The sequence below is a fragment of the Lichenostomus cassidix genome, chromosome 14 (assembly GCF_008360975.1).
Source record: "Lichenostomus cassidix isolate B80296 chromosome 14, HeHo_3.0, whole genome shotgun sequence".
Classification (NCBI taxonomy): Eukaryota; Metazoa; Chordata; class Aves; order Passeriformes; family Meliphagidae; genus Lichenostomus; species Lichenostomus cassidix.
In genome coordinates, this window is record NC_139495.1 from 12,298,394 (window position 1) to 12,325,054 (window position 26,661).

The window sequence follows — 26,661 nt, forward strand, 5'->3', positions numbered from 1 at the left end:
GGCAGCTGAAATATTACTCTTGGTTTTACATACCCATAAAAACAGAAAACTACGTGCATAATTGATATTAGCATGCCAAAATATAGGAAATAGCACACCACCCAGCAATCCGTTCACAGAGCAATCTCCCCAAGTCAGAAACACTAAATATTATAGGTTATTTCCAGCAATTATCAACTCATATCTTCTGCTGTTGTATACGGCAGGGCTTGATTTCTTTTGCTAGAGAAAAACAAGAGGGATGTGACCTTATTGCTACTGAGACAGCAAAGTTTGAGAAAATAAATTTGAGTGACTCTGAAACCACTTTACTCATCTAGCAGCTGGAAAAAAAAAAGAACCTTTGCCAAATAGAAACTCTCCATCTAACACTTTCCTGCACCAATAATAGGACAAGATACATCTCTACTGACAAGAAAGTAAACTACATGATGGACCATATGTAAAACACAGAAAATGTGGTCTGACAAGGTTTCAAAGAAATAAATTCTAATAATTCAGGTGATTTCCCAGATGTAGTATTTTATACATGGAAAGCTGCAGAGGAAATAAGAAGGTTCAAATATTTTTTTATAAACTTGTATGAATAATTCAACTTCTATGTGGATAATGACAGATTTGAATAGGTGTTACTACTGAGATCGCCTTGCATACAGTAATTTCACACCACAAACTTTTTTTAATGTGGGATCAAAAGAGGTTCTCCTTTGATAAAAGCATACTGAAACATTAAAAATTTGTATCCACCAGCTAAAAGAAGGAACAGATAATGGGTCATCTTAGAAAATATGAGAACATCAGTTAGCTCAGCATTTAATTAAATCCTTAGGTTTCTCAGTAGTACAGAGGTAAGAGTTCTGTATAAATTGAGCAACAAAAACATACTGGATTTTAAGGACTGAAAATAATTTTGAAAAATCTAACACTGCAGTAAAGAGAGATTACCATTTGCTAGGAGGAAAGAATAAAGTGCTGATTTCTTTTGACTGAAGTTTGCTATCTTTTGCTTTGAAACAATGCACATTCTTTAAATGAGTCAGCACTCCTCCTGAAAGCTAACTGTAAGTTTCCAGATGTTCCCCTAAAACTCATATATAGATATATGGATATATAGATATATATCCACACATATATACACACTCTTAGCAATACAGCACAGCCCAGGAGATCCTTAACACACAAGGAGCACTGTTGGCTCACTCAGAAGCCTTTCCACTGCTTCCTCTGTCTTAAGTTCAGAGGAACAAATGCCCAGGTATTTTGGTTTTTTCCCCCTGATAGCAGCTGGCCAGGTCACAGTGGCTGAAAAACCTACATTTGGTTGTAGACAGAGTTGTGTTACCCATTTCTACTTCCTCTGCACTTACTTGGCACAAATTTAACCAATATTTGAGGGTTTGCAAACACTCCTTTTCCTTCCTAAATAAATGCTGTCATTCCAGTCATTAAATCCATGAACCCACTCTCCATAAATGTACTCAGTGAGAGGTGATGAGATTTCTCTCACCACCTCCTGCCCATTGAGAACACCAGTGATCCACCTGATAGGAGGATTACTGACTAGCCAAGGTTTTCAGGAGAAATTTACTTTTCTCATTAGAGACATACTTCCCAACATAAGTACTTTCAATTTTACAACAGAAAGCAATGAGTTTCATGAACTATAAGCTGTCCTGTTTGGGTGTCTCACACCCTTTATTTCCCACTTTTCCATTCAGTTTCTTGTTATTCTCATTCCAGTAACACAGGCTGTGTCTCATTGCAACTGAGCCAGCACAGAGTTCATGTCTGACATCACCAAAACAAACAAAAACCTCCCTCTAAGACACAGCACACACGTGTTGTTTACATAACCCATTAAATATTGAAACTGTGGCAGAGAACAAACAGCAGAACTCATGCAAATCTCATGTATTTTAATACATGCTACAGACAGCTACAGATCTGCTGGTAATAGCTGGGCTGCAGCTGCAGCCTGGGAGATCCCAGACATGAGGAATCAGAGCTGGAATGGCATGTGGTCCCCAGCTCCTGAGCTATTAGTGCCCCCAGCACCCTGCTGCTCAGCACCAGGCTCTGAGCTTTCATTAGCCAACCCCCAGCATTTATTCCTGTAGACGTTTTTGACATTTACACTACATTTTTCATTTTTCATGACTCCAAGGGAAAACAAGGAGGGGGGGAGGAATAAAGGATCTGTGGTTTGCAGACCATCATTTACAAAGACTGAGCTGGCTTTATGGAAGGGTTTTCATGCAGCAATTTTTGATTTAGTATGGAATTATAATCAGCAGCTAACTAAATGCATTGGTAGACCTTGTAGTTTATAAAGGGAGTCATTAGAAAATAACACTTTACATATTTTATGTTTTATTAACAGACAAGAACAAAAACCTGAATACACTCTTACCACACTTACCTCAGTCTTGGTGGTTATTTCCAGCATCTAGCAGTGTAAAATCTGTAGAGTGTAAATACATTTATTCCTACACATGTACATTAACTTCAGTTGACACTGTAATAAGAAAACTGTATATAATAAGCAGCAAAACAAACTTGTGCAGATATTTTTATCAGTTCCCAGAAATCAGTTTTCCCTATTAAACAAATTTTTTTAAAATCTTAGGAAGCTTTTTTCCCCAGTGTTTTTTAATAGCAAGTGATGCTTTCTATATTGAATTAGCTGGAAAAATTACAGTTAAACCATATCAACTTGGTGCTTTAGAAGGGAAATCTGATTGTGAAAATATTGTTTTCTTTCTTCCATACACTGAAGTATTTTGCATGTTTTATCTGGAACTATGCATGTCTCATCAATTTAGCAAACAGAGAGTAAAAACTCACATATAGGAAAACTTCAGAGCAAAACATAACTAAACTTTACCTTTTCTTTTTTATTTTGCTTCAATGCACAGGAATCAGATACCATAAAAAAAACCTGCATACTGATAATAAATACATTTCTTTCCTCAACAAGCTCCAACATTCCCCATACTGAAACAGGTAATTTTGCAGAGAATATTGAAGGCCAGCAGTTCTAAACCCTTTTCTGTTTAAAAACCTGGAAGTGTTTCAGAGAAGAGTTTTCTCAGTGACACCCAGCCCTCTGCCCATCACCCAAATGCCAGGACAAAAGGAGAACCCTTTGATTATCATTATAGACAATTATCATTATTATTTTAGAAAACAAACACTGAAAGCCAGTTAAGAATGTTCCACATTCAGTCAATACAAGAATGATTTCAGAGCTCAAAGTTCCTTGGAAATGTCCCCATTTCCTCCTCTGTGTTTGCAATGGATGAGTTTCACACCTCTCATACAGGGGAAATTCCAGGATCACAACACCCAGAGAGTCACTGAGCATTTGGAATCAAACTCTTGGTACAGACTCATCCTTACTCTCGCTTTTCCTATATATGTCTGGAAAAATGTGCTTGGGAAAGCATTAAGAAATGTGTTCTTGGTAAAAAAATCCACTGTGTTCTATAGAACACTGAAGGTGTTTGACTTCTCCCTTGTAAGAACACCAATTACACTGAAAATGAAATTCCACTTTACAGCATCTTAATTAAACACAAATGAACAAAAAAACCTAAAACCACTGGTACCCTTCATGTGTAAAATAACCCAGTACAGTGTTATAATTGTCCCAGAAACTATCTCCAGCATCCAGATAAACCACAGCACCCTAAAGATGGCCAGAAAAGCCCTAGCACATGGTTAAAAGATGTGCTAAAGGTTAAAAGGATGGTATTGACACCATCCCAGTCTGTATCCAGGCTCCTTCCCACTCATCCTTGCAGCTCCTTCCCAAAAACATCTTACAAATCTTTGGGAAAAAAATCAAATATTCAAACCTACAGTTCCAACAGGGAGGAGCTAAAGACACCAACAGCAACCCTGTCCAACAGCAGCAGCCACAAAACCTGACCCCAAGTGCTTGTCAAGGATCAGAACAGACAAAAAAGACCATTTATTCCCGAGGATCAGATCCCTAAATACCAAGCCTCTGCATGGAATATTTCACTTTTTGGCCAAGCAATTGATGATCTGTGCAAGAGGGGAAAGTGTCTCCCCAGGAAGAGCTCCCTGCTGCTAACACAACCTCAGCAGGAGCACAGAGCTGGGTGCAGGCAGAAAACAGCTCAGGGTGGGAAAGGGAGGCACCAAGAGAACTATTCTCTGTTAATTAACATGAAATTAATGTTCACATTTAATACAAAGTCAGTAACTCTCCAAACCACCACAGAAACAATAGGGTACTTTTTCCCCTTTTATCTCTTTTGCATTTTTTATTGCTTGCATTGTATTTTCAAGATTTTCACCATCACCACAGAGACATGGAAACAGTTTTGTTGCCCTGTGCCTTCTATTCAGTATGTAAGACTATTAACACTGAGATAACAAGAAATTTCAAAAAGCAGACTAATAAAGAAATAATCTAAAGAACTGCATATATAAGAATTATGGAGAATTTTTAAGGCAGCTGCACGTTTCCATAAGTGTACATGTATGTCTAAATAAAACAAAATCTTTAAAGGACAGCCACAGAGAATTTTCAAATCACACGACCTCAGAGTATCAGTTGCTTTTTCATGTTCATAGTGAAGAGAACCTGGAACAGCTAATTAAATGTCAGGATTGATTTCCCATTTTCAAGTTTGAATTTAGTGGATCTGCTTTACAAAAACTTCCAATAATAAAACATTAATTAAAAAAAAGTGAAAAGAGACAAATGAAATACTGTTTTGTCAAAGAAATTATGAGTTGCCCAAAAGGATGGTATATTTACCATTTTACTAAGACTGATTTACTATCAAGGGATTCTGATGAAGACAACTGATATAATCTGTGTAATTAATCTATGTCAACTCAAAGAGATCCTTATGTCCTTTAAGAAATTGGTAAAGATAAGAAGAATTGATTTCCCACCCCTCCCTGCTCTCAGATGTTTGAAGAACAGCATTGCTGGTTTGTTATTTGCTGCAAAGAAACACCTCACCAACAGATTTACCAAATGTACAATACATTTACCAAAAGTACAAGGCTGAACCATCATCTTCACATTATCATCACACAGAAAACACTAACTTAAATTAGTGACCAGTGACAGAAAGTTCTGTTTCAATACAGAGAAGTGCCTAAGCTAAGAATTACACACATCTCAAATCAACAATATCATCATTTGTCTGCCTCAAATTAAAAAACCCAAAACATAAAACATTCCAGGGATCATTCTCAACGACATTTGTATGTGCCTGAAAAATTAAGGCAGTTCAAAATGACCATTTTTATGTCCCTAGAATAATAATAAATAAATAAAACTGTCCTGTGACCTAATAAACAGTTCCACCTGTCCCGAGGCCTTACAGCAATAAACTGTACTTGGAAGTTATGGAGGAAAAGGAACAAGACAAGTCATGCATAGAAATCTACAGAGAAAAATCAGAGTATCAAAAAATCCCAGAATGTTTTGGGTTGGAGGAGACCTTAAAACCCATCCAGCCCAACCCCAACACCTTCCACCATCCCAGGGTGTTCCAAGCCCTGTCCAACCTGGCCTTGGACATTTCCAGGGATCCAGGGGCACCACAGCTTCTCTGGGCAACCTGTGCCAGGGAAGCCAGCAGGAGAGTCTAAAAACTTTTCCTAAGTAGAACAGAACAGGAATTCTCCCTCAAACAGCCAAATTCTCCATCCAATTCATACCCAGGTAATTAGCTCCCTTCAGGCAATATCCAGTCCTCACACTGTACAGTCATTTCAGCATTTTCAAAAGGAATTAAACTGTCTTAATTACTAAGAAGAAAAAGTGGTGAGATACTTTAGGAACCTCTTTTCACTGACTAGTACTGAGCATGAAATATTAAGTTAGAAGGTAATCTCTAGTAAGATACAGTTTATTACTTTTTCTACAAGATAAAGTCCCTGATGTAACACTGAATCTCTGTCAGCTTGTTTATTTTCTTAATTTCCCACTTCATGACAGGTAAATATTTAATATCACTGGATGACTTATTCATGGTGAAAGATCTTTCAGGATTCTCAAGTACTCAGTGTACTAATAGAAATGCAATTAAGAATAATTGAGTTAAAAGCTGTAAATCGTAACTGCACAGTGCACACACACCTCCACTCCCAGCTGTACAGGCTCAGCTCAAAGACACATTCAAAATACAACATCCAGACACAAAAATTCCTTAAGCACCAAATCCATGTAAAATGTCATTGATTCCAACTTCATTAAACCTTAAACGTTTTATTGAATAATTAGAAAACACCATAAACATGTACCTTATTCCTTCAAAGAGCACTGTTACAAAAGGGATGACATATACTAAATTCAACCTTACTTTTTAACAGATTCTTAAGTTCAAATGAAAAGTAAAAATCAGCCTGATGAGACAAAAGCAACAGGTAGAAACTGAATGAAAAAGACTGCTGTCAAGGACTTTACATTAGTTACTGAGAAAAGGGGAGATCAGAAAACCCAGTATGAAAATGGAACAAACAAACAAAAATCAAAACCCAAACAACCCAGGAAAACTTCATTACAGAATTTGCAAATTCTGAGCTTTGTTGCGCGAGTTTAGAGATTTCCAAGGACAGAGCCACAGATCCATTGGGGCTAATCAGCTCTCTAGACAGACAAATATTAATGCTACTGCAGTTAGCTTGAGCCATACACAAGGACTGTAGGTGAGCACAAAAAATACTCAGCCAAGTAAAATCACAACTTCCAGCTGCTGTAAGAATTTATTCTCAGTTGTGGGCAGAACATACCTGGATGTCATTAATGGGTCTAACAAGTCGAATTTCCCTTTCCATAGACTATAAACAGCTGTGTGTAAATAATTATAATTGTAACAGAAGATGCGAAAATTCTGATAAAGTTTAATGCCAGCCATGGCAACTGAATTTTTGATTTAGAATGAGCTCGTGGGGTAGATGGAATTGTATTAGCAAGTGAAGAGATCAAATACTCTCAGAGACAATGCACATTATCACGGCACAGAAAGGTTACAGGGAGAGACACAGGTCAGCCAAGTTCAGATTTATTACTAAAAACTGCTTTATTATAATATCCTAGGAAAAAAAGCAGCTTTCCCTACACACAGCCATGGCACTTATGCCCCCAGTGCTTTTAGGCTTGCCAGTCAAAACTTCCCCTCCAGCTCCCCAGGCTGCTGTGAATAGCTGCCTGGCTAAGGAGTCAGGTCCTGTGCTGTGCCCTGCAGGCCACACCAGCCAGGCTTTAATCAAAGGGCTGGAAAAGGCAAGTTAACAGTTGTGGCTCTCTGCTTCATCCCCAGCAGTTTCACAGTGAAAGAATCCACTGCTAATTTCTCCTCCCCTATAGAAATGTCAACCGTGCTGTATTAGCTATTCCCATAGGGACTCAGGTGAAAATGGTTTTTGTGAACAACATTGTAACAACCTCGTCCTGAAAGCACAAGTTGTTTGGCAATCACACACACAGCAATAAGATAAATAAATAAACCCCACTATTACAGGTAATAAAGCTGCTCAGATAAATATGGTTAAGCAGAACAATTGTATTACAGAGCAAAGCAAATCTCAGCAAAATCAAATGCTTTAGAAATGGAGGGGTTTGTGGTGTACTTCTCAGTGTAGTGATGTATTCACTTGTGTTTTGAACAAATTAACAGAATTGCTTTTATGAAAGAATTTCATCATGACTATTAGAAAAATAAATAAAATAAACTCTGTTTTCAAAAGCATCATCCCAGAACAATTCACCTACTTATCACCAAATCCTTCAAGCTGGTTTTGTATCATATCATTCATATTCCTGCTTTGAGAATTGGCTACCCCAGCTCTTCTCTGCTCATTACGAACAGAAATAAATAAATAAAAAGGAAATCCTTATCAAGATACATAAATCCAGCACTAATCCTCTCCCTCTAATAAAATAATCTAATACAAATAATGCCTAAATGACATCAAGAATTCAGGGAGAAGAAGAGGAGGGAGATGAAAAAGTAAAAGAAAAGCACTGAGGCTTCTGTCACATTCAGGCCACTTGGTCACCAAAAGTGCTCTCATTTTAGGCTGAAGTGCACAAAAGCAGTGTTTAGGACCAGTTTCCAGAGGACAGCATGAAAAGTGGAGTGCATTTTGTAGTGCCTTAAATTAATGTCATCTCTTCATTGGCTGGTTCTTGTGGGACTGCAAGAGAAAAGCAGCTGCTGTCACATCCATGGATTTGATGCAACATAGAGAAATGGAGCTGCAGTTCTATTTATTGTATTACAGAGATGTGGCCATCGGAATGTTTCCAGTTTTACTACATACAACAAACCACAGTGAAGAAAAGAAGTACAAGGAGGAAGAGTGGCCTGAGAGAAGCCATTTTTCTTAATTTCGTTGTGCAAAATGCTCATAAAAACGGTTTTAGCAGAGTGAGAATTCACCATATCAAAGAATAATACACAGGCAGTAGAAAAAGTTATTTTGGTGTTGTATGAGACCTAAAGCAAGTGCAATAAACATGCAGAAGAGCTGCAGTGACAGAGCAATAATAGAGAACCCAAAGCATGGCACCTGTTGAGGATGAGCAGCCCTTAAAATAATGTGGAAGTTATGAAGAAATGAAGTGGTTGGGGGTGAGGAATAAACCCAACACCTATTCCATTCCTAAAGGAGAAGGGATTCACTGGCAGGTGTGTTCTTTAGCCTGCAGTGCCATCGTCTGGCTATGGGAGCTATATCATCATGGGGTGGGGATGTTAAAGATTTAAATCTAAAAAAAAAGAACAAACCTTCATCCTGTGTGTGTAAAATACATGAGGGGAGCTGTAGTATTTACATGGAAAAGTGGTGCATATATAAATGAAATTATGGTTCTCCAGTAAAGACAGAACGTGAGAGAAGAACATTCACATCAACTGATTAAAACTCTGGCTAAAAATGCCATGTAATCTAGAATCATGCTTGCCTTGTTTTTTGTTTTCTCTTTCTGCATAGAGTTAATAGTTTAAACTTTAAGGTAAACTATGCAATTTGAAAAACGTTGCTAAATAGTTTATTATTGCGCACCTCAAAGGCAAATGCACAAAGTGATATTTCATTAATTAATAAACTACAACAATAATATATTTTAAAGTATGTATCTTGTAACATTTAAACCACATGTAATTGGCTCTGTGATTCTCTATGGCAGAGGGGGAAAAAAAGAGCATTTTCTTTCTTACAGAGATTATTACAGCACCTCTCTCTAGTTTCTGGAATTACAATTTACCAGCTTTAATGGTAACCCAAACGAACCTGAGTGATATTTTAGATGTTTTACACAAAACTCAAATGAAAGTAACAGAGAGACATTTTTGCTAACGAAGGACTGTTAGGATCACCAGTCTGGTCCTAAACTTCTGATATATAGGATAAAAAATCCCTGGAAAACTCACAGTAAACCTGGACAGTTTCAAATACAAAGCAGAGTAAGAGGTAAGGCAACAGCAGTTTGTGACGTTTACACCAACAACTTTTTTACAGTGAGTGTGAAGTTCCAGAGCTTTTTAAATTGATTTTGAAACAGTGGTTGATGTGAAAGAAATAAGTACAAGGAATGTTTTGAAGGGTAAGTTCATTAGCATGCAGAATAACTCAGTCTGGGTTCCAATCTGACTCAATTCACAGCCTCCTGTGCCAGATTACAGCAGATCAGATCTGAATATGCTGCTGTTTGGTTTGAAAGCAGAAAGTTAATCACTTCCCACTGGAGTTCAGCTTACAGGGCCACCAAAATAAACATGAACGCTGACAGACTTTGTGCTGCTTAACAATCTTCAAAAGCGTGCAGAACTGAAATCTGGGACACTTCTCTTTGAGGACTTGACTTCAGCAGCAAACATTGGAAGTTCAATAACCCAATAATCTCCAAACCTCACAGCAACAACCAGCTGAGGCTGCAGCACTGCAGTGAGCCCACCTTGTCCTTCATCAGCCCAGATGTTGCTGGATGTATTTCCCTGGTGCAGAGGGACAGAGCCTCCCTGCAAGCACAGCTCTTGCAAGGCTGCAGCGCGAAGGGAGCAGCCTTACCCAGCTGCCTTAATTACCTTAATGGCCATGGAGAGTACAGAGGGAATGGCCAGAATGAAAAACTTCTTGGAGATACTTCAAAGGAGATTCAATCGTACAGCAATATTCCATTTAAATTCATTTGGAAATGATGGTGACTGTAAATGAGGTCACCTGGGCTGATTGGAGGAATGAATTTCCAAGTCCCTGGAAAGCACTTGCTTCTGACTGCAAACAAGAAATGGCCAGAGCTGCAGCAGCCTGCTGGGTGTTTGGGGTTATTCTGCACAGTGTGGGAAAGCTGGGATAGGATACATCACTTAAAGAAACCAGACCTCAGCTGAGACACAATCCACTTTTTGGAACAGATTTTGGAAAATAAATGCAGCTAGAAAACACAGACGTGCTAATTTGTGCTCTGATCAAAGCTAGATACACAGTGGACATGGACACCTTTGCACTCGAAGTGAGAAGCCAAGCTCCAGTTCCAAGCATCCCAAAGGAAAGCAAACACAGTGTAAAGGCAGATTCAGACTCCACTAGCTGGAGCAAAATTAAAAAACAATTTAAAAATAGGTATTGTGTTACATAATTCAAGTATCAAATCAATGAGGGTTCTCTAATTACATGGAAATAAAAAACCAGAAAAACAAGTTTGCACATTAAATGTCTCCCTAAAACAAGTTGTAGAAAAAATTAATTTCTGCATCACGTTACTTGTGCTTATATGAAATGACTCAACCCTTTATAATAACATAAACAGGGAAATTACCACGTCAAAGTTGTAGACTAAAACCCATTGAAAACCAAGACTGGGGTATGGGTGGCAGAAGACAAGATAAATTAATATACAAATCTTGGTCAATGAATTAGGGAGAACTTCATACTTCCCAGAGCTGAAGCAATTAATAGATGTTCTTAATTAACAAAATTTCTAATCTGGCACACACTTTTAAGGAGATTTTTGCCTTTGATACAAATGAAGCCTTACTGAAGAGACAGTGTTACTTTTCTGAATGCTATTGAATTCTAATACTCTCATAGATTTGATGCAATAGGCATTCTAAAAGTTTGTTTCATTTACCTTTTGCACTTTTTTACTTAGACTGTGTAGTAAAGATTCAAAACTTGTTACATTTTAATAAACAGTGCATCACAGATCTTAAAAGACATTTTACAGAATATAACAAATACAGAAAGGCAAAATTCTTCAGTTTCTCCAGCTTTTCAAAATTACTCAAATACTGTCATGAGAAATTTCATCCCAATGTCAGTTAGAAATAAACTGAGTAAGCATTTTGCATTATCAATAGCAGTGAGAAGGCATCAAAGTAGATCTCAAACCAAGTGTTTTAAACTATTTAGAAATGGGTTTTACTGCTATGGAAAAGAATGGTGGAGATCTTCACTTGCCAAGGTCACGAGAGCCAGACGATCTGTTCCTGACCAGACGTTAGCTCCCACACCTTAACTCAGAGTTCAAAGCAAAGCCTGATTCAGGGCATTGCTCTGAACCAAAGAAACACTGGAATCTGTTCAGCAGAAATACAGTAATACAAGCCAGTGAGCACAAAGAAAATACAAGCCAGAAATCCAATAAAACAACCTCAAACTCTGGTTGCAATGGCAAAAATGTTCAGGAGGAAGCACTAACCGAGCCCTAACTGTGATCACCTAAGGCACAAAGGATGTTTTCCATCGAGTTGGAGTGACAGGACATCAGTTGGTGCAATAAGGTTTTACCCTCCCTGCAAATTTTGTCTTACATCACTCATTAACCAATTTCCTGTTCAGCAAAAGGCCACAGCAAACCAAAGCTTTAAGAACACAACAGACAAATTTGCTGAAACAGATGTTCTCTGCTCGATTTCAGACAATTCACACTTGTAAAAAAGCTGCCCTGTTCCTGAGTCTTCAACCTTTATCAAGTCTTGAGAGTGAAAGACAGTAAGAGATCAGATTTTTTTTTTAATGACATTGTTTTGAAACAAAAACGTTTGCTCCTTGCATAGTATGCATATTGCCATTATCGAGCAAAAAAAGCTAAATTAACTTTATTTTGTACATTATTCTGCTGGTAGGGAGGGATAAAAGGAAGCATAAAAGAAGCCTTACTTTTTTTACTAGACTCTGAATACAAGCATTCATTATGCAACATTTATACTGGGGTTTTGTTGTTTTGTTTGGGTTTTTTTCAGAAATAATCCCTGTTTTTTTGAAAAAGAGTTGTGAGACATCAAGTACAACACAGTGAGACATGCCTGTACACCAATCCTATTCATATTGCCCTGGGTGTCCTATTTCAGTCCTGAAGAGACGAGATAAATGGCAGAATTCCTGGATTTTCCTGACCTTGATCAAGAAGAAGAAATTTTTAGCTGAACTGTGCAAAAGTGCTATGATTACATCAATCTAATCTGGAAAGCACATGGTTCATATATAAACCATGGTCTCTGTCTCATCCATCAAACTGAAAGACAATAAAACATACCTCTGTAGAAAAAAATGGAAAAAAAAATCCATTAACCCTTGTTTTACTTCTTCCATAAGAATCCTCAACAACGTTTCAAAGACTACACAAACATGTATTCATATTCAGGTTTCTAAATATGGATTTATATAAATATAAATTCAAACATAAATTCTCTTATAATAACAGGCTTCATTAGAGAGAAAGACTCTCTGCATCACTGCTGAAGAAATCAGTTCTGAAATAATGGAATTAGGGAGTTTTGATCATATTGCCCAACACCAGGCAGCCATAAAGATACTTCTATTGCTACAGAGAAAAGATTTACCTGGCAAGAGATCCAATACAACATAAAAAGACAAACTGGAATCAATGAGAAATGAATTGGATTACTGGACAGAAGCATATTCTTGCATGTGTTCAAGCTACTGGGAAAGTAACAGAGCCAGCAGGTATTAAAAAAAAAAAAAGCTTTCCAAATGTCTGCTTCCCCTTTCATGATCCAATCACAGCCATGCTGTTAATCAGCTTGGATTCCATCCCAGATATTAATTTGGCAAACCAAACAATCATCTGATTCACTCTGTCCCCTTCAAATATGCTGGAAACAATCTGCCACTGATCATCTTGCCCTGCCTGCACTCCTGGCCAGCCATCTGATCAATTGATGCTGAGATGATGGAAGAAATCTGAATTGCCATACAAACACCATAGGTTTTCTCTATCCATGAACAGTGTGGGAATGTGGCCTCTGCTTCCTGGGAAGTGCTGGGATGTGCACAGTGAAGGGAGGCAGCTCAGAGTTAGGGAGTTCTTTCAGCTACAAATAAATCAGTAAATACTCCAGATGAACTAATAGTGTGTGTGAGCAAAGGACTGCTGGCTCAGGAGGAGGAGAAAGCATCACTGCCTCCCTGGCCAGAGCAATCCTGTGCTGCTGCTGGGATCCCTCACTGGAAACACCTGCAGCAGCTGGAGAGTCCCTCTGCATCTCCTGGGGTTGGGATTGTTTAGGTTCTTTCATCTCTTCACTTCATAAACTATCTATCTCAGCTCATTACTACTTTGGCTTTTGCCTTTGCTGTCTCTCTTTAATGCCATTGTCACTGGGAGTGAGGAGTGGCTGAGGGTAACCCAGCTGCTGCTTCAGCCAGCTCAGCCTTTGGGTTGTTAAATCCTTGGGGTGAGTTCAGTCGTTGGGGTGTATGAAATCCTTGGGGTGACATCCTTTCCCTTCTCCCCTGCTGGGACAGTGCTGCTCAGCATCAGCAAATCTTCTGTTTGAATGCCTGTTTTCAGAGAGCATCAATTCCCACCAAAAATCCCCACAGCAGCCAAATCCTGGGGGTTCACAGAGAGGAGGAATCCCAGTCCCTGGAGCCAGACCTTACTGCTGTAGGGTGCCAAGCCTGTCCCACACACTCAGACACTGCTGCAGGCACAGAAATGACCCCACTGCACAGAGGGTCAGGGCACAACCTCTGCTCCCATCCATGGTTATGCTGAAGAGGTTGAGTAGCAAGAAACAGATATAGATGAGAATTTTGAATACCTAAAGTTCCTAAATGTCTCCACAAGAACCTTTTCAATACTGGTTATAAGGAGAACAAAAGCAAAAATACAAGCAGCTGTTCAATTCCTAAAAGTATTCAAATTTTCAATATCAAAATTTAACCTTCCATAGAGATGCAGGTTTTGATACAGAAGGAGGAAGATCATTTATCTCTCTCCATTTTATGATTTAGAACAGTGGCCTGCATCAAGTTCTCACAAATTTCAAGCACCATTTCCAAGTTTCCTCTACAGTAGTTTCAGTGAAGATTATACTGGACTGCACAACTTTTACACCAGGGAGAAGTAGCCTGAGATCAGATTATCTGCCAGGTATTAAATAAAAATGTAGCAACTGCAACCCCCTCTAGAGCAGCACATTTCTGGGCTTGTTGTCACAGGAGTTTTACTGAAGGACTTAGAAGAAATTATAAAAGAATTCCTATGTCCATTCTTTTTCTCCTGGAGAAATACATAATCTCTATATTTCTACCTCATCAGTTTAAGGATAGTTCATGAAAACAGACCTGTTAGTGGCTATTTTCCCTACTGCAAGGAAAATGAAAATGTAGGAACAAAACATTTCTATGAGTAAGCACAGGTTGGCAGCAAGTTAAATACTTGACACAGTTCTGCCTGCACAGAGATCCTTTTGCTCACACCAGTGTAAGCTTTCCCTCCCCTGTCAGTGCTCTGTAACCAAAAACCCCCTGTGACCACAAAAATACCTGGAAATAAGGTGGGTCAGAGGTACACGTTGTTAACTCATTCCTTCTTTATCAAATTTCCCACATCTTTATTAAACAAAAACAAGAAAAAAGAGAGGGAAGGAAATGTCAGCTAGAAACTTGACCATGAAACTCTCTGGCACAGGTAAACAATACAAAACCACACCCTGAGTCTGGGTTAGGAAAACCTCTAAACCTTTACCCAAACCGTTTAAGAGGAAATGTTCCACCCCAGGAGCCAAAGCTGCTCTGTCCCACTGCTGGGAAGGTTCCTTGGCTCACAAGCACAGGAGATCCAGGACATTCCCATTCACAGCACACCAACAGTTATACATCAGTGGGTTTTTTTTCTTTTTTTGTATAACTTCAAAAGCCAATTCTCCTCTGTGTTTTTATACCTGTTGAAAACTTAATGGCCAGATGTAATCAGAATTTCAGCAAGGCCTGAGTCTCCCATGAATTATTTTTCAGTTAATTTTGACAGGTAATTAGCATCAAATCAGACTTCAGTTTTCCTTCTCCCCTCTGATTTTTTTCCCCCTGAATCTCAATATTTTAACTTCACATTTAACCAAATATTAAAGCAAAAAGTTTCTTTCTTCAGCTGCTTCCCTTGTCCCCAGGTGAAACATAATTACTTGTATGCAATGCAGGTACAGCACATATGAATATATGCTAAAGTCACTTGTGCATACATTTAATTCAGCGATAATAAAATATTTTATTCATGCATATAAAAGAATGCTCTCAGTGAGCTTTTTAGAAGTTATTAGCAGGAATGTGTCATATACCTAATGAAATTTATTTCAAGGTAGAAGAGATTAAAAAAAAAAAGTAAAATAAAAAAGTCTGTAGGCAATCACAGAATTATAATTTCGAGATTTACCAAAATACCTTCCAAATGAAGATTCAAAAACCTCCGAACAAAAATACTATTTATTTGCAGCAGCAGCCATGTCCATACATAGTAATGGAGGGATAGGAGATATGATGGTTCAAGATGGAACACATTGGCAAAAAGACACTCGGTGTAGTAAAAGCTTTTTTTAGCACTCTGCCTTAGCAGGTATTGCAGCACAGAAAATATACTATCCATGTCCCTTCTGTGTATTCAGCATATGTAAAAGTCATGCAGCAGAACACGTTGACACTTCAGTGGGAGGTCAAATTATTATTTTGGCACTTCTGTCACGCCTGTCACTTCGATTCCACTTTATCAAATTACAGATTGCTAGATAGAGTTGGATTAAGGGGGAAGACAGACACACACACACAGAGGAGCAACTGTCACCACTTCACTTGTGAAATCCCATAATTGCATGTCAGTGACAGCAGAACAAGAGAGCAGTAATAGGAGTGACATTATGAGCATTCAAAAACCAGGAAACTTTGCAGCGAGACTTTGCGCTCTGTCAAGCCACATGCCAGGAAATGGACTGGATTTCTGGGCAATTCCTCACATTAGAATTGCCAATATTTATTAGGCTGACTAATGCAGTGTCTTAAGTTCCAGGGCAACTTTCAGCTCCCTGTTTTTCCAGAAGTATTGCTTTTATTTGAAATGATAAAATAATAGATAAAACTAAGACAATAGGGGGAAAATCCCTTGGATTTAAAAATATCACTGGAAGTAGCGTGAATAACAATAAAGGTGGCCTAAACAACACAGATCATGGGTTTGATTCAACTTTCTCAGTTTTAGGGTCCCTGAAATGCACCAAATCTTGATTTCAAATAATTGTGAATGAGTCAGGCATGAAATTCAATAACTCTTCTGGTAATAAACAGCCAAACAGCACACACCACAAAGCCCCTCCCCTTAGATAATCTTCCCCTGTAGTGGAAGTTGTGAAAACTTCCAGCTCTGCACTGAGGGAGGCTTGAGAAGCCTGATGTAAATCTGATTCAGGAGCTGAGGTGTCAGGGGAAATCTGCTGAGCTGTGACAGGACAGAGGATGCTATTCCTGGCACAGCTCGTTATTCCCCTGCTGGTTCCTCCTCTGGCTCCTGAATTCTGTGCTCAGCCCTCACTCTGTGCTCCTGTCCTGCACTCTTCAATAATCCCTGGGAATGTTTGTACAGCAGTGAAAGAGGCTGAAGGAACAGCAATCGTTAGACTCATTAGACACCAGGAGGCTCATTAAGGTTCAAAACTTCCTTAGACTCCTCTAAATCTACACCCAAATACAATTTGGACACTTCCTTCTCAATCCATTGGAGTCAATCATCTTCCCTCACAAAAAAATCATTTTTGTTAATGTGAATAAAAACACATCGCAATAATCTACAAAGTTAGGCAGATTGCATAATGTCTTCACAAGGGAATAAAAATGACACTTATTGCTATTCCCGGCTAGAGAGCCCCTAAACAGCATAAAAAGGGATTACCATGGAAGGACACAAAATAATAAATCCACATCTATGATACCAGTAGTTGACTTAGTTCTCTCCATTATGTTTATCAGCTCCTCACTATTTGATACCCTCATTAATTCCCTTCTACAGTAATCTGAAGAAGATTAGAAAAACTGGATAAATATTTTCTCCTAAAAAAAAAATTCCCTTAAACTTCCATATGAAACATCTTTATATGATCACTATGAATGAACAAAAAAAAAACCAAAAAACAAAAACTGCAAGAAACCTTTGAATAGGAAAAACAAAATATATTTGTGATGCTGTTTTTTTGTCCTCATTTTGTCTCAGTTTATAACCTTGCCTACACCTGCCCTTCACACTTCTGTTTCCCTATATGTAACTCGAGCCATATAACTGTAAGTACTTTCCTCATAGGTGTTTTTAATTTGTTTGTAAAGTAATTTGAGATCCACTGACAGAAGGCACTAAAAAAAATAAAAAGAAATTATAGAATATTTTCCATAGCTGGCAGAGGAAAAGAAAGGCATTGCTGCCTACCCCATATCCCACAGCAGGTAATAAGGAATTACACATCATTATGTCCCTGCAGGGAACTTTCCCAACGTCCTGACCCATCAGGTTATTGCCCTAATGCTCTCCCATAAACTCTGCAGCTCTCATAAAGCCTCTGTGCTCCCAGCTCCAAAATGGGACGTTTTAAAGTCAAGATGTGTCTCCAGAATGTTCTCTCCAAGAGAAACTTCCCTTTCCAGAAGAGCAAGTGAAGCAGGATGCCCTGGTGACCTTGAGCCCCTGGCTGATGGTGCTGAGCTGCTGCTGTGCACTGCACATCCCAGCCAGCCAGGCCCCTTAGGGGAAGAATAAACCAAAATAAAACACAAATGACACAGCCAAAGCTGAAGAATAAAACATTCCCAGCACAGTGACAACGAGCTGAGACAAAGCTAGCCAGCACAGAAAGGTCACTGGGAGTTAACTCTCAGTTTGCAGTGTCAGTTTTCCATTTCAGGAGGAAATGTCACACAGGGGATGCCAGGGGAGATAACTTCAGATCAGCTGTGGTTTCACAGCATTGCTATGAATTCATCTGATGATATGACCATTGCAGAGTAAAACAAAGTGTGTCTGTGCTCTGCTCAGACCTCAATGTCAGAGCAGGACTGGGAGAAATCTTATTTACAGTTTCTTTTTCTTTTAGATTACTGTTTGAAGCAAGTCCTGTATAAGCATATGAGGAAAAAAAAAGATAACTCATTGGACCAAATAAAGATGTGAACTGAGATTAAATAAAAACAAAGAAGATTTATTTGGGGCAGGTTTTTCAGGTAATGGGAGATGATGGAGCTGTGTAAGTGCAACAACAAAAAGGCTGTAGATATTAGAAGTCCTCTGAGAAACAGACTATAGTTTGGTTATATCAAATGGAAGGATTTCAAAGGGATCCACATGCTCTCCCTCTTGGCAAAATGGCCAATAACCTTATTAATTGCCTTCAACCACAACCATTTTGTTTGTATCCAACACACACAGTTTTATAAGAAAACATGGGGAGAGGGAATAACAACCTGACCATCTGTCATCGTCCTTGCAACAGCACAACATCCCACAGGCTTTGCAATTATGACTCCAATTCCAAACCATCACGTGGCTAGCTGCAGCTATCAATGTATTTTTACAAAAATCACTCCTGGTATGGCTTTGCCAGGTTTGTTCTCATGAAAATTGAAGGGTCATGTTTCTACAGACATTTCTTTGAGAAGCACAGCTGAGCCATTTCTGTGATTACAATTCATGAAACATCTGAGATTGTGATGTTCAGCATGGTGGCATGAGATCAAAACAAAGTTTGGGATGAAAAACACAGAAAAGAGTGTTCAGTGTGTGGGAAATGAGTTGGCCATGCACTTGTGGGTCCTCTGGGAATGGTAAAGGCAATTTAGTAATGCATGATTATCCACGTCAGACAGAGCACACTGGGCTTTCCTTGGCACCTGGTGTTCTCAAACCTGGGAGCTTTTAGCCTTGCAGAAAATAAACAAAAACCTGAGATGAAAAGGTCATCTGAAGACAACGGAAGGAGGGACAGATCACAGTGATGAAGTGGTTATGAAAATTAACTGCTATTTTGTAATTTATAGAATAATGGATTTCAAAATAATAAATACTGTTATTAAATTCAAGTTTGCCTTCAGGCAATGTTTTCTTCATGGTTATATAAATTTCTGATTCAGAAGTTAGAGATTAGGAAACTTCAGAAAAAAAAGAACACAAGAAAAGGCACCTTGCAGGTTTGTATTCTGTGGTTAGCTGGGAAAATTTCCCATTAATTACTAATGATATAGTTCATTAGTAGTATATTTCATTATGGAAGTGCAGATTATTAGATACTAATGATGCATGCCCTAATTGCAGTAGTTTGTCTTGATTTCAAGTTAGAGGAAATAAAAATATTTATTTACAATGTTTCAGGTTTATGAATTACACTACATTCTTAATTGATGCTTTCAACAAACATGAAACAATGCATTAGGATTAACCAAGATTGATGGTTCTGTATTTGAGGATCACTGGTAACTCCCTGGACTGTAAAGTAAACTTAACCTGGTTGAAGCTTCAGTTTAGGGACCAAACACAGAGAAAAGATGAAACCAATCACATAACAACAGCAGGGATTTATCACATTTCTGCTCTTTCAAAGTGCTTCGACAAAATAATTGCATAATTTCATAAGCCATGAAAAACCCCACGGTTTACTGGCAACAGGCTGGAACCTCTGCTAGATAAAAAGCAAGTTGCAGTACAAAAAAAATAAATAGAACATATTAATAAATTCTTGTCCAAAGCTTGTCAAGCTCCTGATACCTTTTCCCATAATTCATGTGAAAAAACCCAACTTTTGTGTTGAGCAGCTTTAGTAGCTGCTAGCCACACCAAAACAAGTCAGCACTTGGGGTTTAGAAGGTTCCAGACTGGATTTTGGCACAGTTGGAAACAACATGAAGCTAAATGGAAGCACCTGGTGAGTTTGATAAATGCAATTCTCAGACCCTGCAGCCCAAGCTGGACACAGTGAGCACCAGCTGCTGGCAGACTCTAAATCACATCATGTGCTCAACATTCCGTTTTTATTTGACACAGAAACAAACTCCACTGTTATTTGACACAGAAACTCACTGCACAGACCTAGTAATCTACATTTCCTAGTTTCAGTATCAACAGATTTTTTAAAAAACCCACATTACTCTCTTTAAAACTGAATTGATATTTACTTCTGACAATTTATTTTTTTTTTTTTTTTAAACTGAAGGCTCCTGTGTGAAGCCTTTGTTTCTTGGTTAGTTTTTTACCATGAGTAAGGTGAAGAACACAACTGAAAACATATTTTGTATTTTGTATATATTTAGACAGAGACAATGAAACTGGAAACACTTTTTTTTATAATCAACCCTTTAAACAAACAAAAAAATAAAAATCAGTATCAAAGATACTACTTATAAAGCAAGAAAAAGCAGTCCTCATCTTGCTGTCATAGAAACATTTAACATGATGTGCCAACCTCATCATGAAAAACACACAATAACTGGGTTAATAATGAAAATGAGGAATAGGAAGTGCAACTACCTTTTAAACTTTTCATAGCATAAAGAGATTAAGGCTATAATTCCCTTCTGAAAAAGCAGCTATTCAAATTTCTAACAGGTATATTCAACAGAGTAAGATGGTTTTGTCCCCACTGAAGTTCAAATACAGCATGAAAACATCCACACATAAAGAACCAGAAAGCAATTTCACATGGTTGAATTAAAAAAAAAAAAAGAAAATCCCACCTCCTGGAGTTGCCTGACAAATCACAGCAAAACAAAGCACTTACTTTTCTGTCCTCAGTTTCTACAGCAGAACTGCACTCTGCTTTAGTGTCCTGAAAGCACAAAGAGAGAAGCTCATGTCACTGAGCAGCACTGGGGAATAACTCAGGCTCCTTCTGTGCACAGAGTATAGTTAAATATACAGTGTTTAGTATTGTGCCTTTAGGAGAGGTTTGTTAAACTTTACTACGTGCATTAAGTTACAGACAGGATTGAAAGAACACAGAAAAAACCCAAACCTATTTCAATACAGTGTAGCCAACTCTTAGGAAAAAATATGATCTTATGGCATATATTTTCTTTTTTACTTCCATCTTGAGAAAAATGTGTTTCTTGATCCTTTTTTTTAAAAATAAACTAGTGATGGAAGCTTTAAGAAATACAAAGGTAAGCTAAAGAGGAAAAACTGCTCAACCTTCTGCCTGTTATCAAGAGTGCTAATAAGGATTTGATGGATATTTGTGTCTGAATCTCACTGCAACATGCAGGAACAGTAAAACAGTTTATCTGTTGAAGATAAACATGTAAATGTGTGTGTGTTGTATGCACTTGGATATCTTGGATGTGTTTTCTTTGGGAATGAAACAAATCATGAAGTCAATAAACCTAATAACACCAACACATGCTCCTTCTGTTCCTAAAGGATTTTGACTCATTGAACCTTTGGATTTTTATCTTGCAGACATGCAGAAAAGTTATACTCTGAAAGGCATTTATTGCTTCATATCCACCCTTTTTACTGCAAGTTACTACAGGCAGCTGAGTAAACCAAACACAATTCAAGTTACCGAACTGTAGACAAGTCACCTACGAATTTCATTTTCAATGTTACTTTTCTAGTCAGGGTATTCTTGGAAGCACGTTTTGCTTACATATTGCAGCTTTAGAGATTTCTACTGGGAAAAAAATAACATACGGATGAGGGACGATTTTTTTGTTAAAAGAACTTCATTCCCCAACCTCTCACCAAAGCTGGAACTGCTCTAATGAGATTTTAGATTATTGACTAGTTAATTACCACATAAATTCCAAGTTGCAAATTTAAGGCTGATAGCAAATGGTAGCTCCTATTAAGAATGAAAACAAATGTAAAATAAAGAAATTATGCTTCTTCAAGAGCATGTCTATTCGTCTTAAATGAGGGACTGGTTTTATTTTAAAGCCAAAGACTTCTTATTTACACCTATAAAAGATTTTAAAAAATTAAATGATTTAGCCAAGCAAGATGAATCAAGATTTTCCAGAAAAAATACATTAATTCACAGCAAATAATATTAAAGATGGTTTCATGAGGCATATCAAGTTGTGTCTCTTCTTAAGCAGTAAAAAACCCATTTGTTTCTCTAGTTAGTCTGATATATGAAACAGCACCTCTAATACTCCTCATATTCCTTCACTTTTCATGGGAACTAGACTGTGCTTTGTGCAATGTAACACCCAAAAATTCTCCTTCAAGTGTGTCTTACTGGCAGCCAGCCAGTCTCTCCCATGTCTCCCATGTGGAGGATAAGGAAATCCTCCCTCTGCCTACAGCCTCACTTCCTGAGCCTGTTTGGATATTTACATTCAGCTCTTTCTGGTGACTGAGGGAGGGAGGGAAAAAAAAAAGAAGTTCAGCTTTTAAAAGTCTTCTGCCTCAGGGGAATGAATTCAAACTTGATTAGCACCAGTGCTCTCCATGTCCCAGCTATGCCCTGAGTCACCTTTCGGAAAGAATGTAATGTTCTTTAACATATTTATTGGTTAATCAAAACATGAATCATATCTTCCCACATTACCAAGGACAAGAGTGGCTCTGTCTCACCCACTGACCTCAATGAACTGCCAGCAGGATAAAGCAGCTCCTCTCAGGCTGCAGCCATGGCTATTACAGCCTCTCAGGTGATCAATGTCCTCAGAGCCAACAGCACTCAGGTCCTCCTGCTGCCCAGGGAACATTGCAGTTTGCTGTTCCACCACTGCCCTTTCCCATTAAAGCAGCTTCTGAGAAAGCCAAACTGATAAGCATTCCCTACTCAATGAAAAAGGCAGTTTTACCTGGATAAACGAGCACGCAGCTCTGTCCCAGCCCAGCTCCCTGCCAGGGGTGTGCAGTGAGCAAAGGGAGCAAGGAGAGCCCTGAGCCAGCTGGACTCACTCAGGGCCAACCCAGCTGAGCCTCTGGGCTCAATCAGCAATTAAAGCACAACCAGACCCACCTGGAGCTGAGACAAACCTGAGCAGAGGTTCAGGCTGAACACCAAATCCCATCGTTCCTACTCTGTGCTAGCCCTGAACATTAGACAGCCATTCCATCCCTCAGTGTCTGCTTTTCTACCTAAAGGTATGGAAAGTGAATCTTACCAATTAACCACTGCATCATTAGCAATGGAAACCACATTTCTATGGGCTCAGTCTGACTGGATATCAAAAGCAGCAAGAATGTGTTATCTTTGAAATTATGTAAAGGCAGATTTAGCTGAAGAAATAGCTGTATGTCTTCACGACTAGACACCTGGATTCAGACTTCTGCACAAGGGCAAGATAAAAACCAATTAATTTCCTGAAGCAATTAGTGTTGTAATTCTTTAAGCCAGTGAAGCTCCTAAATTAATCAAGTCTATGTTTAAATAGAAATATTTGAGTATATGTCTACATCCTAGACATACCTCTTTTAAAGAAAAAATGTACACAGACCCTGAGCTTTAAAAATCATCAAAATGAATCATCTGTCAATCTCCGAGCAGGAAGGGAAGAAATGAGAATGTTCTTCTCTGGGAGACATCTGTGCTACTTTCTCTAAGTGCAAAATGACAAAGTGCTGTCACTTGAGCTGTGTATTGCAAATTTCCCAACTCTATGAATTATTTGAGATTGTGAAGCAACTGTAAAATCCTAGAGATCTGAACAATGCATCAGACACCTTCTTTAATGTTGCTATGTCACAAAATTTTTTTAAAAAAGTTAAAACCCATGATGTCTGTTCCTCCTCAAGAATTATTTTAGGCAAATTATGTAAGGATAGAATAATTCATGAAGATTTCATGGGACATACGGAATTAAGTAGAAAACCCTCTCATGCATTTCAGTTTAAAACCAACACAATCCCTTTTTTCTCTAGGTGTCACTGCATAACAGCCAATTAAATAATATTATTACAAACTTTTGAAGAGCTCTATATTTTATATATTGCCTTTTTGGTCTGTTTTGTTGGGTAGCAGCAGCAGGGAAACAAAGGAAGGTTTTCTACAGAACATCAGGAGCAATCAGGACAAGCAAAGTTTAGGAGATGGGATTTTAAAAGTTTGATATATTACACCTTTGGGAAACATATCTACCACCTTCATTCATTATAAAAATGTTACTGAACAGAGTGAAATAAAACCTCTAGAATGCAAAAGTAATTATTAGCAGTAGCATTACTCTGTATGACATTTTGGCTTTAGGACGCAGTAGGAACCCGCATGTACTTTATTTTATGAAGTTTCTGTAATTCTACATTTAATTTTACTCCTTGAATTGCAAGCAGGAATAGTGAAAATCAATACCCTGAAGTAGCCATCAGTCATGCTAACACAGCTGTGCACTTTCCCATGGACTGTGCAGTTTGTTCTCTGCCTGCCATCCAAACCCTATTTCCTCTGTTTCCCTATCACTGCAACACAGAATACCAGGAATCAACCAACCAGAACAACCACAAAAAATAAGGAACTTTAGAAAAATTATCTGAATTTCCAACATGTTTTCCTTTTCACGTGAACATAAAGCAACATAAAAAGCAAACTGAATTCCTGTGAGCACACACAGCCCTCCCACGGCCCAGAGGGAGGAGATATGAGCCTCTGGAATTCCAGATAGCCAAGCGTTCCCTGGGTTGGCTTTGTCTGTAATATCAGGGATGAGCAGTAGGTGGAAGCAAATAACCTTGTAAAATGCTGCTCAGCTTCCCATGGAAGACAAACCAATTGCTGATCAGGTATTTCACACCTGTCCTTGGCACCCCAACAAGTGCCAACCAATTACAGTTTTTTCTTCACAATACTGATTTCCAGTTTCATAAAACAGCCAGTAGTTTAGAGACAAAAGGTGGTTCGTATTGTTTCGGGGGGTTTTAAGTTTAAAATTTGTACAACTGAAATGGACTCCCTTTAATGACTGAAGTATCTATAAAGGTAATATGATGTTAAACAAAGTAATAGATATACACCTACATATATATGTATATATAAAATTAAAAAGCACACAGTCAAGTTCTAAGTTATTGATGTTTCAGGATATTTTTATTGAGTGTCTAAATATATTAAAGCCCTGAATTATTGAGGAAAATACTTAATGTTTTTCTCTATCCGTTGGCCATTATATTTCATTATTGCTGCTAACAAACAGGCTGCCAGCTGAAGAATTCATTTGAATTTCATATTAGTTCTATTTCATCCATCCCAGAGAACAAATTAACCACACAGTAATACTTACTGAAGAAGAAAATAAATGAAAAATGAAACCTTAGCATGTGACTTTCAAGTCTTCACTAAGTTTGTCCCCAGAAAGTGAAGGACTCAGGCAGCAGCCTCATCCAATCAACAAACCAAGCCAAGGACCTGAATGGTTTCACCTGTTACAATGTCAAAGATGTGAGAGAGGAGCTTTATCTGGAACGTAATAGCTTCATCTCTATTTCCCAACGTTTGTGGAGCAAGAGGTTTGTGTCTAGAAGCACAAACCAGGAGGAAACTGCACCATCTGCACCGTTCTGTGATGCCTCAGGGCAGCCTCGGGGCTGTTTGAGCAGAGGCAGCCAGGAAACCCATCTGATGGTGGATTGAAAATCAAACTCCTTAAGGTTTTAGGGAGCTCTCTTCTCTTGTTTCTAGATAAAAGTAGACAGACTGTAAGAGGAAGGTTTACAAGACTCTTGGAAACCGAACTGACAAATTTGATAATAAAACGGAATTACTGCCTATAAAAACAGTGCAGTATTTTTAATCTGGGTTTGAAAGGACTCGTGTGTGTTCTCTCCCACACAGCCTCCCACCAGCCGGCTGTGGCACTGAGCTCTGCTCTCCTCTGCTTCCACACTTCTGCTTCTGCTCATTTACACTTTTCAAGCTAGCAAGAGTTAAAACTTTTTTTTTTCCCCACCCAAGGAAAGCTTTGAGTTTTTCATAAATAAAGAGGGAACAGCTACTGTTGTTGCTGAAGCTTTATGAACTGGAGTATCTAAAACTTTCCCACTTCTCTTTCTTTTCCTTCTCTCACCTTCATGAGCTCCTTGTCCTTTTCCTCTGTGCTCTCTAAGTACTCAGAGATGCAGAGCCACGTCTGCACAGCCCAGAACTCCTCACACTCAGCCTCTCTCCACAGAGATGTTTCATTAGCCCAGTGATGCAGAGTCACCCCAGGGTGAAACTTCCACCTCCATCCTTAGATATCCCAACTGCACAAAACCACGCAAAGAACAGACAGCATTTTCAGCAGCTATATGCCACTTCAAGATGTGCATCAGTCATGTAGCAGCATCCACCTGTACCTGGAAGTATTTGCTGTTGAAGATCAGGTTAAGGCTTAATTTGGGGCTAGTAAATATTTCATTTTCAAGGATGGTAATAGAAACTGACATTAGATAAAGTTCTCAGTTTGGACAGT

The 26,661-nt window shown here is 38.5% G+C and overlaps 1 protein-coding gene across 14 annotated transcripts in view; it reads right to left on the reverse strand.

Annotated features, from left to right (window-relative positions):
- Nucleotides 1-26,661, reverse strand: part of RBFOX1 (RNA binding fox-1 homolog 1) — a 1,091,692-nt gene that overhangs the window by 470,918 nt on the left and 594,113 nt on the right. For 9 of the 14 annotated variants that reach the window (XM_085074907.1, XM_085074910.1, XM_085074909.1 and 6 more), the window contains one exon: nt 21,045-21,092. The exons of 4 other annotated variants lie outside the window; for them this stretch is intronic. In XM_085074907.1, the coding sequence (XP_084931033.1) occupies nt 21,045-21,092 (48 nt within the window). Of the gene's footprint in view, nt 1-21,044; nt 21,093-22,851; nt 22,945-26,661 lie in introns of those variants that run through there. One more of the 14 variants, XM_085074908.1, reaches the window with a different exon arrangement.